Source organism: Choloepus didactylus, chromosome 3 (genome assembly GCF_015220235.1).
Source record: "Choloepus didactylus isolate mChoDid1 chromosome 3, mChoDid1.pri, whole genome shotgun sequence".
NCBI lineage: Eukaryota > Metazoa > Chordata > Mammalia > Pilosa > Megalonychidae > Choloepus > Choloepus didactylus.
In genome coordinates, this window is record NC_051309.1 from 170,778,236 (window position 1) to 170,797,758 (window position 19,523).

General features: G+C 34.9%; 1 protein-coding gene across 1 annotated transcript in view; it reads left to right on the top strand.

Moving 5' to 3' along the window:
- GLRB (glycine receptor beta) overlaps nt 1-19,523 on the top strand; it is a 90,538-nt gene that overhangs the window by 32,797 nt on the left and 38,218 nt on the right. The window contains exons 3-4 of the mRNA XM_037830896.1: nt 6,686-6,792; nt 8,970-9,037. Of these exons, the coding sequence (XP_037686824.1) occupies nt 6,686-6,792; nt 8,970-9,037 (175 nt within the window). The remainder of the gene's footprint in view (nt 1-6,685; nt 6,793-8,969; nt 9,038-19,523) is intronic.

A 19,523-nucleotide genomic window follows, 5' to 3' on the forward strand; every position in this document is an offset into this window, starting at 1 on the left:
CTAGCTAGGGGCTTGTCAATCTTGTTGATCTTCTCAAAGAACCAACTTTTGGTGATATTTATCCTCTCTATTGTTTTTTTGTTCTCTATGTCATTTATTTCTGCTTTAATCCTTGTTATTTCTCTTCTTGTACTTGGTTTAGGATTGGTTTGCTGTTCATTTTCTGGCTTCTTCAGTTGATCCATTAGTTCTTTGATTTTGGCTCTTTCTTCCTTTTTAATGTATGCATTTAGTGCTATAAATTTCCCCCTTAGCACTGCTTTTGCTGCATCCCATAGGTTTTGGTATGTTGTGTTCTCATTTTCGTTCATCTCTATATATTTAGCAATTTCTCTTGCTATTTCTTCTTTAACCCACTGATTGTTTAGGAGTGTGTCGTTTACCCTCCAGGTATTTGTGAATTTTCTAAGTCTCTGATGGTTATTGACTTCTAATTGTATTCCATTGTGGTCAGAGAATGTGCTTTGAATAATTTCAATCTTTTTAAATTTATTGAGGCTTGTTTTATGTCCCAGCATATGATCTATTCTGGAGAAAGTTCCGTGAGCACTAGAAAAGTATGTGTATCCTGGTGATTTGGGATGTAATGTCCTGTATATGTCTGTTAAATCTAATTCATTTATCAGATTGTTTAGGTTTTCCATTTCCTTATTGGTCTTCTGTCTGGTTGATCTATGTATAGGAGAGAGTGATGTGTTGAAGTCTCCCACAATTATTGTGGAAACATCAATTGCTTCCTTTAGTTTTTCCAGTGTTTCTCTCATGTATTTTGTGGCACCTTGATTGGGTGCATAGACATTTACAATTGTTATTTCTTCTTGCTGAATTGCCCCTTTTATTAGTATGTAGTGGCCTTCTTTGTCTCTCAAAACATCCCTGCATTTGAAGTCTATTTTATCTGAGATTAATATTGCTGCACCTGCTTTCTTTTGGCTGTAGCTTGCATGAAATATTTTTTTCCATCCTTTCACTTTCAGTTTCTTTGTGTCCCTTTGTCTAAGATGAGTCTCTTGTATGCAACATATTGATGGTTCATTTTTTTTTGATCCATTCTGCGAATCTATATCTTTTAATTGGGGAGTTTAATCCATTTACATTCAACGTTATAACCGTGAAGGCATTTCTTGAATCAGCCATCTTATCCTTTGTTTATGTTTGCCATATTTTTCCCCTCTCTCTATTAATATCCTTTATTGTACCCATACCAAATCTCTTTAGTACTGAACCTTTCTCCAAGTCTCTCTGTCCTTTCTTTGTTTCTCTGTCTGTAGGGCTCCCTTTAGTATCTCCAGTAGGGCAGGTCTCTTGTTAGCAAATTCTCTCAGCATTTGTTTGTCTGTGAAAAATTTAAGCTCTCCCTCAAATTTGAAGGAGAGCTTTGCTGGATAAAGTATTCTTGGCTGGAAATTTTTCTCACTCAGAATTTTAAATATATCGTGACACTGCCTTCTCGCCTCCATGGTGGCTGCTGAGTAGTCACTACTTAGTCTTATGCTGTTTCCTTTGTATGTGGTGAATTGCTTTTCTCTTGCTGCTTTCAGAACTTGCTCCTTCTCTTCTGTGTTTGACAGTGTGATCAGTATATGTCTTGGAGTGGGTTTATTTGGATTTATTCTATTTGGAGTTCGCTGAGCATTTATGATTTGTGTATTTATGTTGTTTAGAAGATTTGGGAAGTTTTCCCCAACAATTTCTTTGAATACTCTTCCTAGACCTTTACCCTTTTCTTCCCCTTCTGGGACACCAATGAGTCTTATATTTGGATGTTTCATATTATCTATCATATCCCTGAGGTCCATTTCGATTTTTTCAATTTTTTTCCCCATTCTTTCTTTTATGCTTTCATTTTCCATTCTGTCATCTTCCAGGTCACTGATTCGTTGTTCAACTTCCTCTAGTCTTGTACTATGAGTGTCCAGAATCTTTTTAATTTGGTCAACAGTTTCTTTAATTTCCATAAGATCATCCATTTTTTTATTTAGTCTTGCAATGTCTTCTTTATGCTCTTCTAGAGTCTTCTTGATTTCCTTCATATCCCGTACTATGGTCTCATTGTTCATCTTTAGTTCTTTGAGTAGCTGCTCTAGGTGCTGTGTCTCTTCTGTTCTTTTGATTTGGGTGCTTGGGCTTGGGTTATCCATATCGTCTGGTTTTTTCATATGCTTTATAATTTTCTGTTGTTTTTGACCTCGTGGCATTTGCTGAACTTGATAGGGTTCTTTTAGGGTTTGTAGACCTATTGAAGTCCTTATCTCTAATTTATCAGATCTACAGCTTCGTGGAGTACACTTTCTCTAACTAACCAGCAGGTGGCGTCCACGAGCCACCTGTTCTCCACAAGCCAGTTCTCCCCTGCTTAGCCTTTTTGGTGAGTGGGGGAGTGAGTCTTGTGGGGCCCAATTGGTGTACCAAGCTTGCGTGTGTAGTTGGTGTTGCCTGCCCTGTATGTGGAGCGTGTTTCTGGGCAGTCGGGGAGGGGGGGTGGCCCTAACAATCAAATCTCCCTGGTGATCCTAGAGTTTTAAAGCTGGTGAAATAGTCTAATCCTTCAGTTCAGTCCTGCCACAGTTTGTCTCTGCCACTGACCCACAAGTCCTTGGTATTGGCGTATGGCTCCTGAGACTTGCAAGTGGGCCCCTCTTCCAGGCTGTGCACCCCGGGTCCTCTGTTGAGGGATGACTGTGCTATGTCACAGGTGAGTGCCGTCCCCTCAGGGCAGTTCTGGGCTGCTGGGCTGTGTAGGGAGGCTCCCAGTCTGCTCAAATGATGGCTGAATGGGGCTTTGTTAATTCACACTGCTCCACCTTCCCAACTCTGAGACAATCAGCTGAGGTTGCAGGGAAGGCTAATGTCCATGCCCAGTTTTGTGGTGTGTGCCTGTTATTTGAAGCCCTTCCGTCACACTGGGTTGTCTGGGGCAGCTCTGGGCTATGGGGCTGGCGATGGGCAGGAGTGTTTCCTGTCCACCAGGATTGTGGCTGTGAGCGGACACCCCCGTTTTCTTGGGAAGTTGTGGTGTTTAGTGAATTTTCTCAGCCACTGAATTATTGCCTTTTGTCTCAGAGCTCTCTTAGTTCTGCTCTTGACTTGACGTGCCCAAATTGAAAGTCTTTGAAGCTTTCTGTATTGGGCTTTTAGAGTAATTGTTTTAGAAAAAGAAAAAAGGATTAAAAAAAAAAAAAAAAAAGGGTCCTCCTCAGAGATCTAATGCGTTATTGAAATGCTAAGAGACAAAGCAACCAGGGCCATTAAGGAAAGGTCCACAGGGCAGAGAGATCGGCTTTTCTTCGGGATTTGCATATGCGCCTTAGGGCCTGAGCTCCGCCCTTCCCCTTTCTGTGTTCACCAGAACTCTAAAAATCCTCTGCTTTTATTTTGGAGTTTTTCGTGTTGTTTTTTTTTTTTCTATGGTTGTCTCCTCTCTGCTGGGCTGGCTGCTCTCAGATTCTCTGGTGTCTGGTCTCAGTCTATCTATGGTTGGAGTCTGGATCAGTAGAATGAGTTTCCGATAAGAGCAGCTACTGCAGTTCTCCCTTCTCCTTCCCGGAGCTGACAGCCCCTCCTCCCACGGGACTGAGCCTGGCAGGGAGGGGCGCAGGTCCCCTGGCCGCAAAAACTTACAGATTTCGCTGATCTCAGCAGTTCGACATTTTCATGAGTGTTGTATGAAGTATGCCCAAAGACAGATTGCTCTGTGGTGTCCAGTCCACGCAGTTCCTGGCTTTCTACCTACTTTCCTGGAGGAGTAACTAAAACATACAGCTCACCAGTCTTCCATCTTGCCCCGCCCCCAGCCTTTTTTGATTTTCAAGAGATTTTTTCAACCAACACTGAGTTTGCATTCTTTACAAAATAGGAATGATATTAATTAATTGATTAATTAATTTACTGTGGAGAGAAATGAAAGAATATGGAGATGGCTAGAGGGATGAGTGACACTGGTAAATTGTAGAAATAGCTTGCTCATATTTTCCAGGACTAATGATTTTTAAAAATGATTGGTAAGTCTAATAAAACTCAAGACTTAGTATATATACCCCAAAGGAAATATACACTGATGATACTTAGAAGATAGATAATATTTAACTTCCAATGTGGAAGGCTTATGATGGAATGAAAAATTTAACTAGGAATTGAAAAAAACAGTCTCTATTATCATCTTTGATAAATCTCTTGACCTTGCTGTGCCTTACTTTCCTTATACACAATGTTCTCTATCACTCTGTCTTCTCACCTCCTGCTCATTTGTCCACCAATCTCAGTTTTCTCTCTCTCAAATGAAAAGGAGCTTTCTGTATTGTTAATATCTCTCCTATTTAACTACAAGGGTGTTTGTGAGTAGTAAACAAAAGAATGTAGTAGACATTATTTATGGATGATTCACCATATCCATTCCCTACCAGATGATTGATCTTTGCCAATCGCAATAGTTTCTTCCTTCTTGCCAGTTATTGTTCAGCAATGGCCAAGGCTGGGAAGTTTCTAAGGTTTAAAAAGTTCCTTCCTTCTTCCTCTGGAGGTGATGCATGGAAATGTTACCACTGTAGAGCAGGCACCCTGAGGCTGAAGTTCACTTGGAAGAGCTGGCAGATGGGAAGTGCTGGAAATAATGTGTATTTAATTAAGCAGTTATCGGGAGCTACAAAGATACGGAAGCCATGATTCCTTCAAGAATCATCCTGCCTGCATTTATTCTAGTTGGAAATATACACATAGATCTGAAGAAAAAAAGAACTACAAAATAATTGCCAAACAGTTTATGTATTAATTTGTGTTCATTAAAGTTGGTTGATAGCCAGAAGATTTTAGAAAGAGACAAAATTTAAAGCAAATATTAAAGGATAGCTTGGGTTTAGATTAGCAGAATGGGGAGTGGAAGTTACAATATTCCAGGAAAGGGGACTGATTTTGAACCAGTGAATGGAGATGGGATAAAATTTGGTAGTGAGAGGGTTAGAAGTAAATGGATTCATTGACACACATAGCTTAGAGCTGGAAGAAAGCAGTTTCCAAATGACAAAAATTAGTGTTAATTGTCATTAAGTTGTCATATTGTTACTTAGGAAGAATGTATTTATACAGTATTTTATACCAAGACACAATATAACAGCCCTTAATTGATCCAATACAAGTGTATTTTGTAATCAATCAATTCTGTTTTCCTCCCTTGAAAGAGAAAGTTTGCAGATAGGTTTGAACACCAATTTACTTCCTAATTACCAATTTTCCCGCAGACTTTCATTCTCTTTCCATTTTCCCATTGTTTGAAAAGGAATGAAAATTGACTTGAGGAGGTTATAATTTTATCTGCAATGAAAGGGAAAATCTCATTACCAATCCCTAAGTCTCTGATGCTGTGCTATTAGAATTGATAATGCTGTGACAAGCAATTTAAAAAATCTGTATAATTTCCTGCACCTTTGGGAGTTCAACTAATTGATTTTCATTTTTTTCTTTAATGTTTTGAACTCTGACAGATTTCTACTTGAAAAGACTGTATCAATTCATGGTATTTTTAGATTTTTTTTCATGAACTTCTTAGCATCTGTACTACCTCACCTATATGGGTTATCTCTTATCAGCAGATTATAAGATAATTAATTCAGAACATAATTGCCAGATAGCCAAGAGTTAGGATATCAATACAAAGCCAAGCCCCGTGCATGTAGCATGTAAGTTTGCTGTATGTAAATTAATTTCATTTACAAAATTGAGACTTTTACCACTTGAATACACAATAGACTGTGCTAAGAAGCTCTAAATATAGTTTTAATCTTCTTTGTGATTGTTGTGGATATTTGTTATGTATTAGGAAAATGATTATTGATAGATAAAACTTGCATGGTAAACCAAACCAAACCAAAGAAAAATCAGCTCAACCTTTTCAGTTGGCTTTTAAGTATGTGTGCCCTTTTTATAAGTGTTATTAAGCAACTACTAACTTAGTGAAGATTCATTGTTAATTAAAATAGCAAAGCACAGGTTTTTTTCTTATTGATAAAGCAGTGACATATATACAGAAAAGAAAAAAGTAGTTGTATTGTTTAGCTTTGTAGAGTATTTTACTATTTTAGTTGATGTGATAATAGAAGAAATTGTTTCACCATTTTTTCCTGGGGTCATATTTAAGTTAACTCAGAGGGGAGAGTATTTGCTATATATTTTTTTGGGAAAATAATTTTATAATTATCAGCATGACCATTTATTAATCCTTAAACTTACTCTCTGGTCATATTTTCTTGGAGTATTCACATACTCCATTGCTTAGACACAAGGTTAATAGGTTAATATAATATATAATTCAAATAATTTTCTTTTTCTCTCTTTGTCCTACTGTTTGCACTCCCTTGTGACTGTCTAGATTTTCAATTGCAGGCAGCTTCAGGACAAGTAAGATGTCTGCTTAATTTTATTTGAAAGAAAGTAACTTGGCATATTTTAGACAGTGTTTCATGCATTTAGTAAAATTAAATGCTACAACAATTTTTTGTTTGGTTTTATTTTTATGACAAATATCTTTTAGGCTTATGACAATATCTGCTACTGGTCATTAAATTGTATTTGAAAGGCCATATTATGGTTGTGGGTTTGTCTCAAAACAAAAGTCTTTTCTCACAGTGAAAATTATTCATTTCTGTTGCTTACTATTTCCAAATACTCATCAGGTTTTTCTTTTCTCGTACAGCCAGCAGTCAGCAGAGGACCTTGCCCGGGTGCCTGCCAACTCCACTAGCAATATCTTGAATAGGCTATTGGTCAGTTATGACCCCAGGATAAGACCAAATTTCAAAGGTTTGTTTTTTTCCCAAAAACATCTTCATTTTTTTTTGTAGTTTAAAAATTAAGTTTATCTTTATAAAAGTATGTTTTGGTGATATTCAAAACAAAAACAGAAAGGAAGTAAGATTTCAGATTCACATATAACCATCCTGTGATAATTTTCACTTCAGAGTAATTTAATATAAAAAACATTCAAAGGAAAGCAACATATTAATTCTAAGAATTTTAAATGGTTCCCATATTGAAAAATAAAACAGAGTCTTCAGTGAATTAATAAGCTAACCTCTGTAATGGCTTTTCTCAGTACTGAGTATTCTCAACTGTAGTTGTTTAAAATTTAGGCTCTGGATGCAGATCTAGCATTTATTCACAGACACTAAAATTATAATTTGCAGGAGAATAACAATATTTTCTCATTTAGGGAGACAACAATTGTGATTTCATTTAGATTCTTTTTTACTTTGTGCTGGTATTTCACATTGACAAACATTTCCTTCTACTCTTTTGCTGAATAAAGGTGGCCATATGATATTTAAAAACATGTCAACTTTGTAAATAAGAGTGACCATGTTTTAATCACAGAGTTGTGCATTCATCACTACAATCAATTTGAGAACATTCTCATTGCTCCCAAAAGAAAATCCCATACCAAGAGCCATGGATAGTACAGTTTGGATGGATTGTATGTGTTTGAATAAAACTGTTTTAAAAAAGTTATATTAAGTCCATTCAATGGACTACTACACATTTATAGAAAGAAACAAATATGATACCTGCAGGCAACATGGATTAACCTCAGATACATTTTGCTAACTGAAAAAAGCCAGAATCAAAAAACTACATACTATAGAATTCCATTTATATAATATTCTGGAAACTGCAAAACTATAATATTGGAACTTAGTAGTTGACAGAGGTTGGGAATGCAGGGAGGGGCTTACTACAAGGGACCACATGAAGAAATTTTGAGGGTGATGTTTAGAACCCATCACCAAAAAGACTGAGGTTTACCGTATGTAAATTAAGAAATAAAGCTTAAAAAAGTGACTTTGTTTTCTACAACAGAGACTATTTCTCTGCCAACAAAATATTACCATTTATCACATCTTTCAAGAACCCCGGACATAAAATAAAAATCAATAAAATAAAAATCATGAGCAGATTACATAGACTTTTTTTTTTTTTTTTGTATTATTCATGAATTAGGAAAAGCTATATAAAAAATGAAAAATCTCCTGGAAAACTGTAATCCTTGTTGCATGGTTAAGGACAATTACTAATGTATATACGATTAACATTTTAAGACTTGATATTTTTTTCCTTTACCAAAAAAAAATCTGCAGCTGCTTCTAGTCAAATGAAGTTATACAACTATGTTGTAAAAACAAGGGATTTTGTTCGTTAGTAGAACCTATTCTGTTACTTTCAACAACAGACATGGTCTGTGTTGTCACATGTCTACCATATATTGATTCTCCACCTGTTTCTCATCAGTGGTTATGTAGCTAAAAGGCGAACTGCATATTTTCCCTTTGTTACCTCAACCAGCAGCCCATAATGAGTGAAAAGAAAAAAAAAAAAGGTAATAAAAAGAAATTTGCAATATTATACCTTGGTTCTCACTCCATGAACTTTCAAATTATTTTCCAACAGGTCAGGGAAAAACCTTTAAATGCTCTGTTATGTGTCTTATTAACATTGCATTTTCACAAATTAAAAGAGTGGTTTATTATTAAGAAAATAGAGTGATAATGTTAAATAAAAGTTACTGAAGATTGCTCTACAACTAAAGGAAAAATTTTAAATATGATTAGAAAAATTTGCAAAAAGTTGAACCATATTTTTAAAATTACATCTTTAGACTAATTTACATTTTCTTAAAAATGTAGAAATAAGTAAATGCACAATTTAAAGTTTTTTGAAAAATGTGAACATATTTTTCTAAAGTTGTTACAATCTAAGAAATAAGTATTTCTACATTGAGAACATTATAAAATATAACAATTCAATTTTCATTTGTATTATGATTGCAATTTAGAAAAATAAGTCAATGCCAATTGTGAGCTTATGATTTTATATCCTATGTGGACTGGGAAAAGATGAAAATTGGATGCATGAACTATGATAATATGAATATACTTGCCAAATTTTTTACAACTATTAAATGTATCTTTGATTTTTATTCACAGGCATTCCAGTTGATGTAGTAGTCAACATTTTTATTAACAGTTTTGGATCCATTCAAGAGACAACAATGGTAAGAATACAATTAGTTTAATATTTTCGATTGTCAGAATTTTTACCAGAGGATAGTGCAAATAACATTAAAACTGAAAAATAAGGGGTAACTTTGAGGAAAAATGCATGCTCTCTCCTAGTATAAAATATCCACATTCCAAGGTATTATTAAATTGGTGATTTTGTTGCTTATGTGACTTTGCAATCCAAACTTAGTCTTAATGCTGCATTAAAACATCTAGACTTGGAAGAATTGATGTACACCCACTGAACATCTAATTGGATATTATCTGGGAAAAATTTATGCAGTGAAGACTCTTCAGCAACTGTTGTTTCTGATGTTTATATGTATGAGCATTAAAAAATATTTAATTATTCACAGGTTTTTCTTCTTCCAGTTTCCTGTGGAGGTCCTTGTATTCTCTGTTTTTTGCTAATTTTGTGATGTGTAGAGCAGAGAATTGTAAGAAAAAGGAAAATTGATTTTCACAAAATAGGGCAATAGAGCTCTTTGAAAAGACTGTGCAACAAAGGAAAAGGGAAAGGCAAGTGAAGAGTGGGAATGAGTGACAGGCAGGCCATGTTTTGATAGGAACAGAAAAGAGAGGTTTGGGGGAGTAACTGCTATCCATGATGAGTTGGACTTTAGGTACAAAGATGTCTGTAAAGTATCATTAGTAGAATTTCCGTGGTGATGTGTGATGTAATCACTCCTCTTGGCTTTTCAAAAAAACCCTCAAATAAGTCTATTTGCTTTTCAATGTTTTATATTGTAGGATTTGTGCCCTTTTTGACAAACCATGTACTCCAATGGTAATTCATTTGGGAGAATTACCAGCTTTTTTTTTTTAGATACTTATATTTTATTATGTAATAATATAACATTTGGATTTCAAGCCTGGTAATGATTGTAGCACAGTATAATTTCTCAGGGAATATTTCAGAATAGAGAAATAATGATTTAAAATATTTACTCCTTTATTCCTGGTAGCAACACAGTGTGTTATAAAATCAATTGCATATTGCATTTAATTTTTGACAACTATGGTGGTTTGGAGCTGTGTACCCCAGAAAAAGCCGTGTTCTTAAACTTGATCTATTTCTGTGGGTGTGAGCCCATTGTAAGTAGGACCTTTTGGTAAGATTACTTCAGTTAAGGTGTGGTCCAATCCAATCATGATGGGTCTTAAACCTATTACTGGAGCCCTTTATAAGCAGTATAAAGGACAAATTCAGACAGATAGAGAGAAAGCCCCGGAGGAAGCAGCCAGAAGCTGAAAATCAATGGAAAGAAGGAGAAGGGTGAGGCCAGGAAAAGCCTTCATGTGCACTGCCATGTGACAGAAAAGCTAAGGATCAAGGGTCACCAGCAGCCAGCCCCAGAACACCACAGTCTTTGGGAAGAAAACACAGCCCTGATGATACCCTGATTTGGACTTTTCCTAGCCTTAAAACTGTGAGCCAATAAATCCACCTTGTTTAATCCAACCCCTTGTCTGGTATTTGCTAGAGCAGCCAAGGAAACTAAAACAACAACTATCTTTGTATCTAATTGTGATGAGAAAGGCATTTTATTTATTTTTAATAGAAGCATGCATTTAATTTTAAGGAACTGATTTTTCTAGCCAGTATGTGAATATTTTTAGAGAATTATTTAAAAGAAAATTTGGGGATCAAATTCAAAATTCATTTCCAGTGATTTTTTAGCTCATCTAATGACATTGGCATGCACTATATATCACTAGAAGACTCCTTTAGCGACAGGTGCTTTTGTTAATTGAAAGCATGGTAAGTCTTCCTAAACATTTTACTCTGAAGAGTTAAGAGATGTCATTTTCTTAGTTGAACTTTAAGGCACTCTAGATGGTCTCTATATTTTTATCTGTACCCTTTTTATATTCCGTGAGACCACTACCTTAATCCTTAAAACCACTATCAAGATATTACTGCCTGTTGGAAACATCCCTGCTCTTTATTTTGCATTCAAGGCCATCTGTAATCTGATTCCAGAGAGTTTGGGAAAGCTATTGCAAGGATCTTTTTTCCTCATTTGAATAAAGGCTACACATGTTATATAGCCCAGTAGGTATCATTTAGGTATCTATTATTTAATAAATATTGAATCCTTCCAAGTATCAGACGTCTAAACTTCTGTAGATCTCATCAGTAGTTACTTGATTATATTGAGTTAAAAATCCTGGAGGAAAGGGAAGTTTAGTTACAAAAGAGTAAAGAACTCTTTTACAGATTACTTGAGGATGATCATTTCCAAAATTATTTCCTATTTTCTCCCGCACAGTCCCTTCAAGTAGCTAGTGGGACACATTCAACCAGTCCTCACCAAGGAGTGGAGTTTTTGCCCCTGCTGTTTAGCCTGTTCTCTGATCTCTTATCTTTTAATCAGTGCCTTTTAAAGTTGCTTGGACTCGCTTTGTGCCTCTTTTCAATCCAGATTTGTCTTTTCATCTCTATTATTGATTTGTTACTTCTGATTGTTTCTTTATTGTAATTTAACTATTATTTGTATGAATTCCTTTTATTCTCTAAAGGACTAAATTCCTTAAGTAAGGAATAATGTATTTTACTTCTTCATTTTCCATAAAATACAGAAAACAATAGTCACTTAACAGAGAACACATAAAGTATTTCTTATATTAGCTAATATTGAATGAATAAATGAACAAATAAATTCTGATATTTGCTTAGTTAAATAGAAGGAGTGGCAGAGCAAATTTAAACACAGACTAATGTGGACTACAAATTTGGTTAAACAACAAACTGAATAATGTTATTGTAGAGTGTTAATTTTGGAAATTTTGGAGGGGTTTATCTGTAGGAGCCAAATTGTTTATATTGATTATTTCTTTTGATCAAATAACCTGGATAGATACCAATACGCCCTTCACTTTGTGTCATGCAGACACAGCTTAAACGTTTAGAATCAGCAGCATAGTCATCAAATCATCCAATTATCCAACATTGTTGTGTTTTTTTTTTTGTTTTTGTTTTTTTTTTTTTTTTGCTTTCAGGAATATTTATTCATGTAACTATAAAAGAGAGTTTAGTAGACATTTCTTTTGAGGCTATCATATTTTGTAGATTTGCTTAGAATTTTGGAGGCAAATGCTCTCTCTAATGCTTTGTTGCTTAAAAGTTAGGAAAGGCAGAAGCTACTGTAGATATATAGATAACATTAAGATGTCCTCTAAGGAAAAAAATGAATCTAGAGAAAACTTGTTATTTACAACCTATAAAAAATCCAGGTCAGAAATGACAGTGATGAATCAGGAGAGCAACTCAAAGGAAAATCATGTATGGATAGGAATTATAAGAAGATATTTCTTTAAAAAAAAAAGCCCCCAAACTGAGAAGTTGGGAAAGCATAGAGTGTTAGATTTGTCTAAATACAGGATGTATGTTCAGTGGCAGCGTAATAGTGGACAGTGTGTGAGTTGTGGCATCAAACAGGCCTGTTGTTGAATTCCAGCTCTTTTGGGTACCTGCTGGTTTGCAACCTGAAAAGAATGAAAAAAATTCCTAAAGAAAGCAATAGTATTTTGCCTGGCATAGTAACTACTCAGTGATGGTAACTCTTTTGCTGTCATGTATTTGCAGTTTAATGTAATATTCTGAAATATGGACTTGTTTCACAAAAGAATCTCATCCTTAAGTTGCTAAAGAAAATTTATTAGTAGACCCATTAGACAGTTGTGGATTTCTTTATTATGAGCCCCTTGGAAATTTCCTCTACAGGGTCTGCTGGAAAGGAATTCCTAACATTTAGAAAGCTTGTTTCAATATTGTCTAACACCTTCCTCCCCAGTTCAAACCTCTCTACCTAAACTGGCAGTTGTTTGTTCCAGAAAACTCAATGTTGAATGCAGCAGACAGGTGTAGGGGACTTGGAGTGGGTCCTTCCGGTATATAAAATTATTTTTTGAAAAAAGAAGCAATCAAGTTATCAGTGTTAGCATTGTTGTCAGAAAACTTTAACTAATTCTATTAGGAAAAAAAAATCTTCCTGCTTATTTATTATTATTTTTATTTAATTTTTTAAATTAGAGAGGTGGAAGGTTTACAGAAAAATCATATAAAAAAGACAGTGCTCCTGTATACCCCACCCCATATCCTATTATTAACACTTTGCATTAGTGTGGTACATTTGTTATAATTCATAAAAGAAAAGTTTAATACCTGTACTATGAACTACAATTACATTGTTCACAGTGGGGTTTATATATTGTACAGTCCTGTTTTATCTTTTAATTTTTATTCTAGTAATATATATGTGGCCCAAAATTTCCCCTTTTAACCACATTCACATGTATAATTCAGTGGTGTTAATTACACTCAAAATGTTGTGTTACCATCATCACTATCCATTTCCAAAACTTTACCATCAACCTAAATACAAATTCTATACAAAGTGAGCATAAACATCTCATTCCGTGTCCCCAACCAGCCCTTGGTAATTTATATTCTAGATTCTAACTAGTTTGCTTATTCAAATTATTACATCTCAGTGAGATCAGACAGTGGTTGCTCTTTTACATATAACTAATTTCACAAAACATAATGTCTTCAGGGTTCATCCATATTGTCACATGAACTAGAACTTCGCTCCCTTTTACACTGAATACTGTTCCATGATATCTATATATCATATTTTGTTTATCCATTCATTGGTTGATGGTCAACTGGGTTGCTTCCATCTTTTGGCAATTGTGAATAATGCTGCTGTGAACATCGGTGTGCAATTATGTGTTTGAGTTCCTGCTTTCAATTCTTTGGGTATATACCTAATAGAGGGATTGCCAGGTCATATGGTAATTCTACATTTAGCTTTCAGAGGAACTGCCCTACTGTCTTCTATTTTACATTCCCACCATCAATGAATGAGTGCCCCTATCATATCCAACACTTGGAATTTTCTGTTTTTTTTTTTTAACAGTAGCCATTCTAGTGAGTGTAAAATGGTATCTTATTGTGGTTTTGATTTGCATTTCCCTAATAGCTAATGATGTTGAGCACCTTTTCATGTGCTTTTTAGCCATTTGCATGTCCTCTTTGGAGAAGTGTCTATTCAAATTTTTGACCATTTAAATATTTTGTTGTTTATCTTTTTTTGAGTTGCAGGATTTCTTTATATATTCAATCCAAATATTTTCTCCCATTTAATAAGTTGTCTTTTCACTTTCCTGATAAAGTCCTTTTATACACAAAAGTTTTAAATTTTGATAAAGTACCGTTTATCTAGTTTTTTCTTTTGTTATTTGCGCTTTGCGTGTAAAGTCCAAGAAAACGTTGCCTAACCCAAGATCCTGAATACGCTTCCATACATTTTCTTCTAGAATTTTTAAGGTCTTGTCTCTATATTTAGTTCTTTGATCTATTTTGAGTTAAATTTTGTATAGGATGTGAGATAAGGGTCCTCTTTCATTCTTTTGCAAATGGATATCCAGTTCTCCCACCACTATTTGTTGAAGAGCTATTCTTTCCCAGTTGAGTGGATGTGGCAGCCTTGTTGAAAATCAGTTGTCCATAAATGTGCATGTCTATTTCTGAACGCTCTGTTTGATTCTGTGGGTTGATAGGTCTGTGCTTGTACCAGTACTATGCTGTTTTGATAACTATAAATTTGTAATAAGCTTTAAAGTCAGAAAATATGAATCCTCCAACTTTGTTCTTTTTAAAGATGTTTATATTTAACATTCTAATCCATGAACACAGAGTGTGTTTTCATTTATTTAGATTTCTTTGATTTCTTTTACCAATGTTTTGTAATTTTCTGAATCAGGTCTTTTATATGCTTGGTTAAATTTATTTCTAGCTATTTGATTCTTTTAGTTGCTATTGTAAACAGAATTTTTTTCTTGATTTCCTCCTCAGCTTGCTCATTCCTAATATATAGAAACAGTACTGACTTTTGCAGGTTGTTCTTGTATCCTGACACTTTGCTGAACTCATTTATTAGCTCTAGTATCTTCGTTGTCAATTTTGGGGGGACATTCTAAATATAGGATTATGGCATCTGCAAATAGTGAAAGTTTTACTTCTTCATTTCTGATTTTGATGACTTTTCTTTCTTTTTCTAGCCTAATCATTCTAGCTAGAACTCTTAGCACAATAGATAATAGAAGTGGTAACAGTGGGCATCATTGTCTTGTTCCTGATATTAGAAGGAACGCTTTCAATCTTTCACCATTTTGTACAATGTTAGCTGTGGGTTTTTCATATAAGCCCTTTATCATGTTGAGGAAGTTTCCTTACATTACTGTCCTTCAAAGTGTTTTTATTATGAAATTATTCTGGATTTTGCCATATCCTTTTTCTGTATCAATCAATAATATCATGTGGTTTCCCCCCTTTGATTTGTTAATGTGGTATGTTACATTAATTTATTTTCTTGTGTTGAACCACCCTTGCATACCTGGAATAAAACCCACTTGATCATGGTGCATAATTCTTTTAATGTGCTGTTTATTTGCTAATATTCATTGAGGATTTTTGCATCTGTATTTATAAGAGAAATTGTTCTGTAATTTTTTCTTGTAATACCTTTTTCTTGCTTTGGTATTAGGGTGATGTTAGCGTCATAGAATAAGTTAGGTAGTGTTACCTCCTTTTCAATTTTTTGGTAGAGTTTGAGCAGGATTGTTATTAATTCTTCTAGGAAATATTGTTAGAATTCACCTGTGGAGACTTCTAGTCTTGGGCTTTTATTTGTTGAGAAGTTTTTTTTATTTTTTCAGTTGTGATACTTTATTTATAGTGAAGCATATCTCCGAGTGTGGGACAACTGCACAAGATAATGACTTTAAATCTTGAATGAAAGTGACATTAAATAACATAGAATCACATAATGAAAATGTTGTTTCCTTCTATTTTTTTTCTGGCCTGGTTAAATCAAGGAGAACATATCAATACTATTATGGTTGTAGCATCAAAACTTCCTCTTTTTCAACATAAGCTTCTGTCTCCAAACCCTTGGCAAGCCAACAGTAGCTATTTACGAAATAACATTGTTTTGTTTTTATTGTATTTGTTTTTTTTTCTGCAGATTTTATGGAGATATATTCAGGTACCACATATTCTATCCAAAGTATATAATCAGTGTCTCATAGTATCATCACCTAGTTGTACAATCATCATCAGACTCAATTTTAGACCATTTTCATTGCTCCAAAAAGAAAAATATTTGACATACATAAATAAAGAAAACCCAAACACCTCATATTCCTTATCTCCCCTATTATTGACCCTAGTATTGGTGCGATACACCTGTTACTGTTGATGAAAGAATATTCAGATATTACTATTAACTGTAGTCCATAGCTTGTAGTAGGTAAATTTTCCCCATATTCCACTCTATTATTAACTCTTTGTACAAGTGTCATACATTTGTACTAGTTCAAACAAAAACTTATTTATATTTCTAGTATTAATTGGTGACACTCATTACTCTAAACAACCCCTTTCAACCAAATTCATCTAAACACAGCACTATTACTTATAATCCTAATAACAGCTACTTTCGCCTCTATCCATTTCCAAACATTTATGTTCAACCTTGTTAAAAATTCTGTATATGCTAGGTAGCCACTTACCCTTTTCTAGCTTCTGTCTATCTCTAGGTATATTCTATATTTAAGACTCTGAGTTTATATATTCTAGTTATTTCATATTAGTGAAATCATACAATATCTGTCCTCTTTCATCTGAATTATTTCACTCAGAATTATGTCCTCAAGGTTCATCCATGTTGTTGCTTGCTTCATGACCTCATTCCTTCTTACTGCCATGTAGTATTCCATTGTATGTATGTACCATGTTTTATTTATCCACTCATCTGTTGAAGGACATTTGGGTTGTTTCCATCTCTTGGCAATTGTGAATATTGTTGCTATAAACATTGGTGTGCAGATATCTGTTCGTGTCACTGCTTTCAGATCTGGGTATATACCGAGAAGTGCAATTGCTAGATCGAAGGGTAACTCTATATCTAGTTTTCTAAGGAACTGCCAGACTGTCTTCCTGAGTGGCTGAACCATTATATAGTCCCACTGTGATGGTTAGGTTCATGTGTCAGGTGATGGTACCCAGGTATCTGGTCAAGCAAGTGCTGGCCTGTTACCACAAGGACATTTGTGGCTGGTTAGTAAACCAGAAGGCTGGTTTGTTAAATCATCAGTCAATTGGCTGCAGCTGTGACTGATGATGTCAACGAAGGGCGTGTCTTCCACAATGAGCGAATGCAGTCAGCTGGATTAAATCCAATAGCTGAAGACTTTTAAGCAAGACAGATAGAGGACCTTCACTTCTTCTTCAGCTGACCAGTGAAATGTTTCCTGTGGAGTTTGTCGAAGTTGATATTGAAACATTTACATTGACCCAAATAGGAACCCTCTAAATTTTAAGCTTCAACTTCTAATTCCTTATCCCTACCCTGTGCCCTGGTAACCTATTGTTTTAGTTTCCTAAACTGCTCAAAGTAGATATCACGAAATGTGTAGGCTTTACATCTTGAAGCTTACATTTTGGAGCTGTGAAAATGTCCAAATCTACGCATCAGGAAAATGATGCTTTCTTCCTGACACCTGGCTGCTGGTGATCCTGGACTCCTCTGTCACATGGCAAGGCAAATGCTGGCATCTACTGGTCTCTCTCTTCTCTTCTGAGTTTCTTTGCTTTCAGCTTCTGCTTCTGTGGCTTTATTTCTCTCTTTGAATATCCCATTTGTAAAGGACTCCAGTAAGAGGATTAAGACCCACCCTGGGCCACACTTTGACTGAAGTAACTTAACCAAAAGGTCCTACTTACAATAGATTTATACCCACAAGAATGGTTAAGCTTTTAGAACATGGTTTTCTGAGGTACATACAGTTTCAAACCACCACACTTATATTCTAGATTCTGACTCTGTGAGTTTGCTCATTCTAATTATTTCATATCAGTGTGTCATACTATACTTGTGCTTTTGTGTCTGGCTTATTTCACTCAGCATATCTTCAGAGTTCATCCATGTTGTCACATGTATCAGGACTTTATTCCTTTTTACAGCTGAATAATATTCCATTGTATGTAAATACCATATTATGTTTATCCATTCATTGTTTGATGGGCACTTTGGTTGCTTCCATCTTTTGTCAATAGTGAATGATGCTGCTATGAATATCAGTGTGTAAATATCTATTTGAGTCTCTGCTTTCAATTCTTTTGGGTATGTACCTAGTAGTGGGGTTTGGGCCATAGGCAATTCTATATTTAACATTCTGAGGAACCCTAAACCGTCTTCCACAGCAGCTGCACTACTTTACATTGCCACCAGCAATGCGTAAATGTCCCTATTTCTCTGCATTCTAACAGTTGTTGTTTTCTTTTTTTTTTTTTTAATAGCAGCCATTCCAATGGGTATGAAATAGTATCTCATTATGGTTTTGATTTGCATTTCTTTGATGGCTAATTGTATTGAGAATCTTTTCATGTGCTATTTATCCACTTGCATATCTTTTTTGGAGAGATGTCTGTTCAAGACTTTTGCCCATTTTTAAATTGGGTTGACTTTTTGTTGTTAAATTGAAGGATTTCTTTATATATTCTGGATATTTAAACCTTTACCCAGATATGTGATTATCAAATATTATCTCTCATTGTATAGACTGTCATTTTACTTTCATCATAAAGTCCTTTGAGGTACAAAAGATTTTAAATTTGATGAGGTCCCATATATGTGTTTTTCTTTTGTTGCTTGTGCTTTGGGTGTGATGTGTAAGAAATGATTGCCAAGCATAAGGTCATGAAGATGCTTCCCTATGTTTTCCTCTAAGAGTTTGGTAATTCTGGCTTTTATATTTAGTTCTGTGATCCACATTGAGTTTTTTCTTGTGTGTGTGTGTGTGTGTGTATGTGTGTATGTGTCAGTTGTTAGGTAGGGGTCTTCCTACTTATTTTGCAAATGGAGATCCAGTTTTCCCAGCACCATTTGTTGAAGAGTCTATTCTATCCCAATTGATTGGTTTTGCCCCCTTTTTAAGAAACCCAGTTGGCCATAAATGTTAGGGGTTGATTTCTCAGCTCTCAGTTTTATTCACTTAGTCTATGTATCTGTCCTTGTGCCAGTACTATGCTGTTATGATTAATGTGCCTTTGTTATATGTTTTAACATCAGGAAGTGTTAGTCCTCCAACTTGATTCATCCTTTTCAAGATGGCTTTGGCTATTTAGGACCCCTTACACTGTGTATAAATTTGATAATTGGCTTTTCCATTTCTGCTAAGAAAGTTGTTGGAATTTTGATTGGGATTGTGTTGAATCTATAAATCACTTTGGGAAGGATTGATATCTTAACAATATTAATCTTCCAATCCATGAATGCAGAATGTCCTTCCATTTACTTAGGTCTCCTTTGATTTCTTTCAGCAATATTTTGTAGTTTTCTTTGTACAAGTCCTTTATATCCTGGGTTAGATTTATTCCTAGATACTTGATTCTTTTAGTTGCTATTG